The following is an 11,804-nucleotide window of genomic DNA, read 5'->3' as shown; positions in this document are numbered from 1 at the left end:
GTGTTCGCTGTGCATGTCGGAAGAACTTCAAGATCTGAATAAAAAAAAGAGTATATGTATATATTTACATATATTGGAAGTGCAAACGAAAAAAAGTAAATAAGGAAAGTGCTAGTGCTGAACTTAGCTAATAAGAAAGAAAGATAAACCGAAATAAGCTCTACTCAAAATATATGAAAGGCAAATGTGTTTTGACAAAAATTTGACCAACTCAACGAATTAATTTAAACGTTTACAATTCGGTTTCGTACGCCGCAGACACCACTTGGATTACGGGTTTCCGGTTGCGCGTCTCGCTGAACTTACTGCAAGCAAAAAGTTTACGAACAAACGAAAACAAAAAAATTGAAAAACACAAAATGGTGTAGTGGCACAAAATTGGTACTAAAAAAATTTAAAACAGCAATAAACGCATAAATTAAAAAAAATGCGCAAATTAAAGAAATAACATTTTGCCAAGATCAGCAACACCTTGAAGCGTGTGCGATTTCGTTAGTGAGTGAGTGTGCTTGTGTTGCAATTGTGCAAAAAATCAAAAAAGCACAAATCAGCGTATTTAATGAAAAGTTAAAAAAAAATTTACCACTGAAACGACCAAACTAAAATTCCAAAACCAACAAAAAAAAACACCACGCAATGTCAACGAAAATGACGCTAATCTCCAAGACGATCCTCTCCGTCCTCATATTCGTCATAATACCTGTGCTCGGCGCGGCGCTTAGCAAAACAGTGCTCTATCAGGCGCCCGACGAGTGCCGCTGGTCCGGCACCAGCGAGGTGGACATCACGCTCGTCTGCCACCTGCGCACCATCAACTCCGAGCTGGAGAACACCAACTTCAGCGTCATACAGCCGCAGAATACGATACGCTTGCGGCTAGAGTGCAACGATGCACTCTTCTTCCAGAGCAGCCTCAGCCCGGACTCGTTCCGCTCGTTGGTGGAGCTGCGCGCACTCACCATCGAATACTGTAAGCTAGGCAACATCACAGAGGGCTCGTTCCGTGGTCTGCAGGATTTGCGTAATCTAACGATATGCACGCACAACGGTGACTGGTCCACCATGTCGCTGGATATTGCCAGCAGCAGCTTTAGTGAATTTCGTCAACTAGATCGCTTAGATTTGAGCTTAAATAATATTTGGCTCATACCAGATGGCATGGTGTGTCCACTGAAGGTGCTGACGCATCTGAATATCTCACACAACGAGATACAGGATATTGGAAATTTTCATTTTAGCGCCTCGCTTAGTACGCGCAAGTCGCGCATATGCGGCTCATCGCTGACACATCTCGATCTGAGCGCCAATAAGATTGCCAACCTGCCATCGGCAATCTTTTCTGGCTTGGGTCGGCTGAGCAACCTGAATTTGGCGCGCAACAGCATGAATTTTATTGCAGATCGCGCATTCGAGGGACTGGTATCGCTTTCCGTTGTTGACCTCTCCGGCAATCGTTTGACTTCACTGCCACCTGAGCTCTTCGCCGAAGCCAAGTATGTGAAGGAGATCTATCTGAAGAATAACAGTATTAATGTGCTTGCGCCAGGTTTATTTAGCGATCTGGCCGATTTGCTGGTGTTGGATATGTCGGCGAACGAGCTGAATTCACAGTGGGTAAACGCTGCCACCTTTGTCGGTTTGAAGCGGTTGGTGCTGCTTGATTTGTCTGCAAATAAGATAAGCAAACTGGAAGCCAGCATTTTCCGTTCACTTAGCTCGCTGCAGATACTCAAGTTAGAGGAGAACTACATTGATCACATACCGGACGGTGCATTCGCCGATCTGGCCAACTTACACACGCTCATTCTTTCGAACAATCGCATTTCCACTATCGGCCCGCACACGCTGCGTGGCCTCTACGGCATACTTGTGCTGAGTCTCGACTACAATCGCATCGCCAAGATAGACACGCAAGCGCTGCGCAATTGCTCTAGCATACAGGATTTGCATTTGAATGGCAATAAGCTGCAGACCATACCGGACGCACTTAGCGCTGTGCCGCTCCTGAAGACATTGGACATTGGCGAGAATTTAATTACGAACATTGAAAATACCAGCGTTTCGGCGATGAGCAACTTGTACGGCTTGCGACTGACCGAAAATGCCATTGAGTACATACGGCGCGGCGTGTTCGATCGCATGACATCGCTGCAGATACTGAATTTGTCCGGCAACAAAATCAAAAGCATCGAAGGCGGTGCACTGCATCGCAACACACAGCTGCAGGCCATACGGCTGGATGGCAACCATCTGAAAAGCATCGATGGCTTGTTCACCGAGTTGCCCAATTTGGTGTGGCTTAACATTTCGGATAACCGTCTGGAGAAGTTCGACTACTCGCACATACCGACCGGTTTACAATGGCTGGATGTGCGTGCCAATCGCATCACGCAGCTAGGAAACTACTTCGAAATCGAAAATGAACTGAGCCTGAGTACCTTTGATGCCAGTTCAAATATGCTTAGTGAGATCACAGCTAGCTCAATACCGAATAGCGTGGAAGTGTTGTACTTGAACGATAACATGATCAGCAAAATACAACCGTACACGTTCTTCAAGAAACCCAATCTGACGCGCGTCGACCTCATACGCAATCGGCTCACGACACTGGAGCCAAATGCTCTGCGGCTCTCGCCCATACCCGACGACAAGGACATACCTGAGTTCTACATTGGCCACAATCCATTCCAGTGTGACTGCAATCTAGATTGGCTGCAGAAGGTCAACACCGAGTCACGCACGCAACCGCAACTCATGGATCTCGATCAGATCTACTGCAAGTTGTCGTATGCGCGCGGTAAGACGCACGTGCCGCTCATCGAGGCCAAGTCAAATGAGTTCCTCTGCAAATACGAGGCGCACTGTTTTGCGCTATGCCACTGTTGTGACTTCTATGCATGCGACTGCAAAATGGAGTGCCCAGATCGCTGCGCTTGCTACCACGACCAATCGTGGACATCGAATGTCGTCGACTGCTCGCGTTCCGCCTACGACCGCACACTGCCATCGCATATACCAATGGATGCGACACAGCTCTACTTGGACGGCAACAACTTCCGCGAACTCTCAAGCCACGCATTTATTGGACGCAAACGGCTAAAGGTGCTGCATCTAAATCACTCGCGTATCGAAATTGTGCATAATCGCACCTTCTACGGCTTGCTAGAGCTCGAAGTGCTGCAGTTGAACCACAATAACCTGCGCCAGCTGAATGGTAATGAGTTCCAAGGACTGGATAATTTGCAGGAATTGTACTTGCAGCACAATGCCATAGCCAGCATTGACACGCTCACCTTCACCCACCTCTATCACCTGAAGATTTTGCGTCTCGATCACAACGCCATCACAGAATTTGCCGTTTGGAATTTTCTGCCTTCCTATCTGAATGAGCTGCGCCTAGCTGGTAATCCTTGGTCTTGCAGTTGTGACTTTATCGACAAACTGCGAGATTACGTTAACCGACACGAGGCAGTGCAGGATAAGGTGAAGCTGCGTTGCTCACTACTTGCTGGCAATAATGACACTTTGGCTGGCAGTAACAACAGCGCTCTGCTGGCGCAGCAGCCTGGCCCCGAGCAGCTAGCGATCTATCTCAGCGGCGATCCGCTGCTGGATGCACAAACCCACTTCGTCGCTTGCAATGGTGGCCTGCAGGCACCACAGCAGCAATCGCCGCTCGGCGCTGGACAGTACAACGGTGGCATCGGTCATGGCGCAGACCCCAACGACAACGTGATCATCAACGGCAACATGACATCCACGAAAATGATACTCTCGCAGCCGCCTATGCACGAGTATGTGCCCATACTTGTAGCCATACTGACCAGCTTTGTCTTCGTGATCATTTGCACGCTGCTCGTGTTCATCTTTCGCCAAGAAATGCGCGTCTGGTGTCACTCACGCTTCGGCATACGGCTGTTCTGCAATGCCAATCGCGATGTCGATAAGAACGAACGGGAAAAACTCTTTGACGCCTTCATCTCGTACAGCTCCAAAGACGAGGCATTTGTTTGTGAAGATCTTGCGCCCATGCTAGAACAGGGCGACACGCGTTACAAGCTATGTCTACATCATCGCGACTTCCCGGTGGGCGGCTACATGGCCGATGCCATCGTACAAGCAATCGACACCTCACGACGTACCATTATGGTGCTTTCCGAGAATTTCATCAAGTCAGAGTGGTGCCGTTTCGAGTTCAAATCGGCGCATCAGTCTGTGTTGCGTGATCGACGGCGACGTCTCATCCTAATCGTGCTTGGCGAAGTGCCACAAAAGGACATCGATCCTGAGCTGCGTCTCTATCTGAAAACCAATACATACCTACAGTGGGGCGACAAACTATTCTGGGAAAAGCTGCGTTTCGCGCTGCCCGATGTGCCCAACAATCAACGGCGCATGCGCAATGCAGGTGCTGGTGTCGCCGGCTGCACCGGCGTAGGCGTACATATGCCCATCGCCCAGCTGCCACCCACACATCATCACCATCAGCATCATATGCTCTCGGCAGGCAGCAGTAGTGGCGTTGGCAGCAACATTGGCGCCGGCAGCCATCACCTGCATCACATGCACCCGCAAGCGGCGCTGCAACACCATCAGCTGCAGCACGCCAGCTTTCGCTCACAAATGCATCACAACATCAACGGCAGCCGGCAAAATCACAATCGAAACAACTCGGCTGCCGCGGCGGCACAGCAACAACATCAACAGCAGCAAGCGGCAATGCTAATGGGTGCGCCAGGACAGTGCGCGCAATTGCCACAGCAGACGCAGCAGCTACTGCCCACAGCGCCGGGAGTGGGCGCGCAACCCAGTAGCATACAACAGCAACAGCTGCCGCCACCGCCGTGCCCCAGTCCGCGCAGCATTACGACGCAGTCATCGGCGACGGGCGGTAGCTCACAGAGTTCCGGTCGTATGGGCGTGCACATCTAAGATGGGCCACAGCAAAGGGATGCGGTCTACCGCACGTGTAGTGTGTGTCTGTGTGTAATGTAAGTGTACATAAGTATGTATGTGTTAGACGCCGGGTAGCACAGGCGATGATGAGTGCCAGGTAACGAGTAGGAGGTGAGTGGCAATAAGTGCTGAAAAGGCTATAAGAAAAAGCTGCAAATTTTAAGTGTTTAGCAAAAGTGTGGTCGTGTGCTAGAGAGGCTTTCGCGAGAGAAAGGCAATGTAGAGTCATTGAAATTTAACCAAATCTTTTGATAATCGTCACCGTCACAGTAGGCTACCTACTCCCAAAAAAGGAGCTGCTGATGCAAATTCTTTATAGACTTTGTATTACTTTGAAGATTTCTAATTGAATCGCTAATGATACATCAAACTTAGCTTTAAGTTGGCTCATAGCTTTTAATTTAAACAAAAAATGCTATGATCATAGGTTCTTAGCATTCACTTTGCACACACACACACATACAATGCTCTAACATGATGTGTGCAACATTTGCCTTTCACATTTTGAATTTTCGATCAGCGATTTGCAAACATTTCCCAAATTCAGGTCAAACAAATCGGCGCAACAAAAATATCGGCAGCTGAAAGGCAGTACAAAGGTAGCAAAAAATAGGAAAGAAAACAAAGAAGAGCTGATTGCAACACTTGCATTTAAATACATGCATATATACACATGTATGTATATATATACTCATATGTATGTATGTATGTATACCAAAATCTGCAAATAAATGTATACGTATCTACATTTGATCTATTTTGAAAACAAAAAAAAAGTCCCAAAAACCGACATTCAATAGTCGAATACAGTTGGCATTGAACATTTACTTCGTGCAACATGACGATTGGCAACATGTTGCCATTACTTTGTGCATTTTGCACTTTTTCGTTGTGTTTCTTAAACATATTTGTTTGTGTGTATTTGTGTGCAGCGTTGCAAGCCAATAGGATTGCTTTTTTATTTTTATTTTTATTTATTTTTTTTTATTTTTTTTTAAAGAAAGCAGTTAGTCACGTTAAAGTTGTCGCCTGCTTGTTGACTGAATGACCAACGAACCGAACACTGACTGAGCGGCTGACTGATGTTTTATTAGGCTGTAGTTAAGTTTGATTTTAGGGATTGGCTTAATTTGCAAGCTACTTGCAAGTAGTTGAAATTTAGATTTAGATTTTGGGTCACTCGAACACAGCTAGCAACATTTAAAGCGAGTGCCCGTAGCGCAACATCTCAGAAAAAAAGCAAGACATTTTAGAAAATGAAGAATTTTGAGACCTTTTTTTGGGAGGATATTTATTTAAATGTATGAATATATCTCACAGATAGTTTTTTTTGTGAAACTACCAGCTTCTAAAGGCTTCAAAGTCAATGCAAGGTTATATGTGACGTCATCAAAAAAAAAAAATCATCTCAGATCCTCTACAACATACATAATTGAAAACTGATCCCCTACAAGTTCCACATTCTTTTTAGCCTTACCTACAAATTCACAGACTCTCATTGCTCTAATTTCGGGTATATTATATAAATTTTCCAATTCCCGCAACAAAAACTATGCTGTCTTATGGATGAAAGGCACAAACTGAAAAAAATAAACAAAAAGTGTACAGTGAACCGAAACGCACACAAAAATGTGCATATTTTACATGACAACAACAACAAGAGCCGCAACCACTTCACCACAATAATTTTATGTCGGCCATGGCAATGGATCTGTGACTGCGCATGCTGCCGCCATAATCAAGTTGTACCGCGTAACCGCGCGCAATCGTACGCTGTCGCCTCGCCGCTGCTGCGTAATGCGATGATTGGCAATATTGCTGCTGCCCGCTTAGTACTGGCTAGCTTTGTTGTTGTTGTTGTTGTTGTTGTTGCTGATTATTATGCACGTTTTACATTAGCAAGACAGAGTGTTGTTGCAGTCGTACCTGCTTTAGTTGTTGTTTTTGTTTTATATCAAGTTGTTTTTCTTACTCAATGCCCATTATGAGTTTCCTGTGCGCCATAGTGATACAGAAAATTGATGTTGCATGCAACAATCAGGGGAGAAAAAAAACACGAATCCAAAAAGCCAGACGAGAGCAAAACCACTAGACACCGTTCAGAAAAGTTCAATGCAAAATTGTGGAAAAAACAGTAGGAAAAGAAGAAAAAAGAAGGCCAAGAAATTATGTACAAGTAGACGGACGCAAAAACAAAGTGGCCGCTACAAGCAAAAAAAAAAACATGCAGACGAAGTTGGCCGGCTACAGAAAATGGCATAATAAAGACACAACAACAAGAACATCAACACAAAAAAAGGTAACAAAACACACACACACACATAAATACAATTGAAAAGGTGGTAACTGCATAGCCTACAGACTTAGTTATGGTGAAGAGGTAGAAGCAGAGAGCCGTACGCGTCAAACAGTCACTTGGCTCGAAAGTGAGCCAGACAGACCAACTGCAGACAGCTGAAGACGAACGACAACCCAAAACAGACGCAGAGTTGATTAGGTAGCAAGAAACGGCCAAATTGATCGCCACATAGCAGTTGGCAGGCAGCAGAATGATCGCCGCGCAGAGTCAAATTCGAACCGGACCGGATTGTGCCAGGCATTGTGATGGAATAGTGTTGAAGATCAGTCAAAGATGAAGGTAGACAAGAAGTGTAGAGTATATGAAAGTTGAAAGAAAACAGTAAACAAATGTATCGTAGCAGGAGACAAAGACTATGAGAAGGCGAAAGTAGGTGCTGCAGATGAACGAGGGGAGACAGAAAGGTAGAAGAAACCAAATTCAAAAAGCAAGAACAGGCATACACCAAATGCCAACATGAACACGAACCAGCTCGACAAACAGACAGTTGGGCAAACGAACGTGCTAGAGCGCCCAAGAGTGGCTTCAAATAAATATCGATCGTTGTTAACGAAAACGCGCAAAACCTAAGTGACTCACATATATATTCGACATTGGTATACTCGTTGTATCCCTGCAGTAAAATTTAGAGACAGTCTGGCAAAGCGCTAGTTCCGAACTACATATCGCAGGACTGTCTCTGAACTGGTGCAAAACGGCTGCAGAGCGAGACAGTTGAAACTTGCTGTGTAATGTACCTAGGTCAGCGAGAAGACGTCCGACTCAAGCGTCTTTGCTCGCGCGTTCCAATCGCGGTGGAGGCAGTTTTGAGTTTTCAGATTTAATAAATTTAATTCGTTGCGTGCCGCTTACATTTTTTTTTATAAAATATGCAACAAACATGGAATCTGTAAAAGGAAAGAAAAAAACGGAAAACATTTTCTGATAAAAGAACTGTCCAAACTGGAGCCGGTTAAAAAGTAGTTGCAAAGTAATGCGCTGGGCGACAATTGCCACCGAAAATGGCATCGTCGCGTAAAAGTGGGCAGTTGAAAGCCTTGCTTGGATATTGAGCTAGAACTAGTACTGTCGGAAAAATGGTCTAGTTCTACGCTAGTTCTGAGCTAGTCAGATTTTCTACAGGGGGGATTGTATGTACAGCAGAACGCGTTGTTCACGAACTGAGTGCGACTGACTGCGCGAGGCACACTGTCGATTGAATTTCGTTCCGTTTATTGCATGAAATAAGAGGGGTATTCACAAGCAATTCATTTCTTTGTCACTTAGGTATATTTCGTATATCTTTTTATGCATATGGCAATATAGGAATAAGCTGCTTGCATTTGGCCAAGTTTATTCCTCAGCAGATAAATTTAAATAATCAGTAATTGGTTCCTTACTCACGAACAGATAAGAACCTAATAACGCGAAGGAGTTGCTGGTTTCATTAAGCACCATTCTTTGATTAATTTTTTTAAATTCTTTAATGCCTCTCTTTGTTGATTGCTGCAGGAAAAATAAAGAGACATACCTAGCAGTTACGAAATATATAACATTTGACAGACCAACAGGAATAAAATGAAAAGTCCAAGTAACGAATTTGACGTGAATACCCCTAACATTTTATTTTTGCAATTTCTGTTTTTTTTTTTGGTTACGCTCAGCTTGGCCGTAAACATGCAAGCGAGACATGAAAAACATGGAAGTAAAGCAACTGCAGGGCATTGAACAAATTAAATAAAAAAGGCGCAATGCGTAGTTATTCAAACAAACTAAGAAGCAACGGCGAAATTAAGGAAATAAATGTGATCAGCAGAACATTTTTGTGAAAAAGTAGTGAAGAAAAGGGCGAAATTTATTTAGGACATCGAGTATGTCTGGGAAGGAGTTTTAAGACATGGAAACTGAAAAAGTGAGAGGTTTTTAATAAAAGATAATCCAATTTTGACAGAAAAACTTGACTGACAGCTTTAAAAAGCTCTCGAAAGCTAGAGTTTTCCTACCTTACTTTTTTATGCGATAAAGTGTGCATTTGCCAATAAGAATTTTTTAAATGCTTTATAAATCGACAGTTCTATGAAAGTGACTTTATTTTCCATGAATAAAACCATAAAAGTATAAAAAAATATCCACATATTTTGACGTTCATATGTAGGTCGAGTGTTTGCTTTGCACTTGCCAACAACAATGTGCAGTTTTGCACATTGAAGTTCTAAACTAATAGCTCAAAACAAATAAATGCTGAACCTTACCATGAAATATCAAACTTCTTCTCCAATAGGTGGTGTAGCACACAAAATTAGCCAACAACAATATTTTTATATTGAAGCTCAAACAAATAAAAGCTTAATCTAAGCATGAAAGCTGTGATTTAACTATTAAAGTCTATTAAAGCTGCAGCCTCATCACAAAAGCTTCGCCATACGATTAAACGGATTTAAAACTCATACATAATAAATAAATAACAATAAAATATAAAAATCTCAAATTTTAAATACAGTTTTTTGCCGAAAAGTTCTTGCCTTGCGGAAAGCTTTTCATACAACCAAAGGCCTCAAAGCCTGTCTGCTTAATTAAAAGCCATGGCTTATGCAGCTTTTGGTGACAGCCGCGTGCAGCTGTCTTATGAAAGCTCTTAGTGAGAAAAATTTACATGACATCGAAAACTCAGAAATACGAAAATAAGACAAATTGTTTCAAAATAGTAGACATAATTTCGAATTACTGTTTGAATTAGTTCTTTTCCCTTTTTCTCACAAAAGGTATCATTGCCTTTTTCGACAGCCCCATCGCAACACTACTGAAAGCTTGAACGCAGCTCATTGCTTTGCACTTAAAACAGAGCAACAAATTGAAAGCAGTAACTACTTAATAAAAGGGCATTCCACATTTTTTTTTTTTTGTAAATACTACAGCACTCACTCTTATTCGAATTTCACTCATCTAACCGTTACACCATCGGCATAGAAAATGCATTTATTATACACTGCAGATGTAACTAATTTAACTGAGAAATACGATTACCTTATAAGTTTAGTGTATAACAACAAATCATTGTGATATGTATGTAAAGAAGAAATAGATATATCTATGTATATGTATATGTATTTAAACATTAAATTACAATAGAAAAGTGAAGAAACTACGATTACTATTAGATATCTATGTATTTATGTGTGTAAGTAAGAAAAAATCACTTAGCTTTTAAGCCAACCAACATGCTACGTCCTACAATTTAATTTAATTTTAGTAAACAAAAACTAAACCAACAGCAAAAAAAAAAAACGCAAATGAAAAACAAAAGCCGGAAAGTGAGTGAAAATAAAAACAAAAAATTTAATTTTGTAACAAAAGTCATTAACACTGCTGTAAATAATCGAAGTAATCGAGCATTGAATGTGGAAAACCGTCCGACGCGCCGGTATTTACCTACCTGTGCGCTAATGCTTTTTTATTTTTAATTACTGTTACCTTTACTCTCTCAAACTCCAAACTCAAAATTCATAGGCGTACTTAAGCGGCGAAAGTTTTTCTTGCAAACTCGCTTACACATATGCATACATACATATGCAAATGTATGCATTTGTGTGATTATGTGGGTCCTTTGTATGGAAATGCGCTCGCCGAAGGCCATATTATGTAATAAAAAAATAAAAAAATAGACTACAGACTGTGAAGTAGAAAAGTAAAATGTTTAAGTTGCTTTTTACTCAGTTCAAGGCAATAAAGAATAGTAAACGAGACAATAAAGCTTATGTTGTGGGGCTAAGTGGTGGGTTCATATGCGACTGTAAAGCTACCTAAGCTTTGATAAGTGGAAACTGATTTGGTCACAAAAAAAAACAAAAAAACAATCGAAAAATGCAACAATCCTCCGAAACTAATGTTAACTGACTGATTACTTTTAGTAAGTGGCACTTAAATATTAATAAAAAAAAATTATGTTAACTAGCAATTTAAATACAAAATACACACACATGTATGTATGTAAAAATAAAAAGCGCTTAACTCCGTAAAAAGGAGCTCGTTAAGAGCCAAATTTAGTTGCATTTTATGAAAACAAAACAAGTGATTGATCAAACCGTTTTTAAAGACATTGACGTTGCCACATAACTTGTAAATATGCGTACCTACTTAAATTTAAATACCTCTATTTTCCCCATCCACTCAGTTGGAATTGTCTTATTACTTAAAAATATGTACACTCAAGCTATCCTCCATCTCCAGTCCTTTATTTAGTTTTGTTTTAATTGTATTTTGTTTTTATTTTGATTTAAGTTTGCAAGTTAATTAGCTTAGTTTAGTCTGGGAAAATAAATGACTATTATTATAATATATTAACTATGTATTATTTTAATTTAAACATATTAGATAAAATCAACAAACCTAAGTCGTTGAACTTGTTGTTTTATTTTTAGTATATATAAAACCAATTGTATTATAATAAATATAGCGAGTTGTATAATTGTGCAAGAAGAAAAGCGAAAAGACGAAAAATCACACAAAAATA

At 41.6% G+C, this 11,804-nt stretch overlaps 1 protein-coding gene across 1 annotated transcript; it reads left to right on the top strand.

Annotated features, from left to right (window-relative positions):
• The first annotated feature begins 6 nt into the window (after window positions 1–6).
• Window positions 7–11,329, top strand: LOC118739656 (toll-like receptor Tollo). The gene has a single exon (XM_036471107.1). It carries the CDS (start codon window positions 637–639, stop codon window positions 4,930–4,932), a length of 4,296 nt encoding a protein of 1,431 aa, XP_036327000.1. The 5' UTR covers window positions 7–636; the 3' UTR covers window positions 4,933–11,329.
• The last annotated feature ends 475 nt before the right edge of the window (window positions 11,330–11,804 follow it).

This window comes from Rhagoletis pomonella, unplaced genomic scaffold, assembly GCF_013731165.1.
Source record: "Rhagoletis pomonella isolate Grant_MI unplaced genomic scaffold, Rhpom_1.0 Rhpom_scaffold_00005, whole genome shotgun sequence".
In the NCBI taxonomy this organism is placed as follows: domain Eukaryota; kingdom Metazoa; phylum Arthropoda; class Insecta; order Diptera; family Tephritidae; genus Rhagoletis; species Rhagoletis pomonella.
This window is presented reverse-complemented; position numbering and strand designations above follow the sequence as displayed.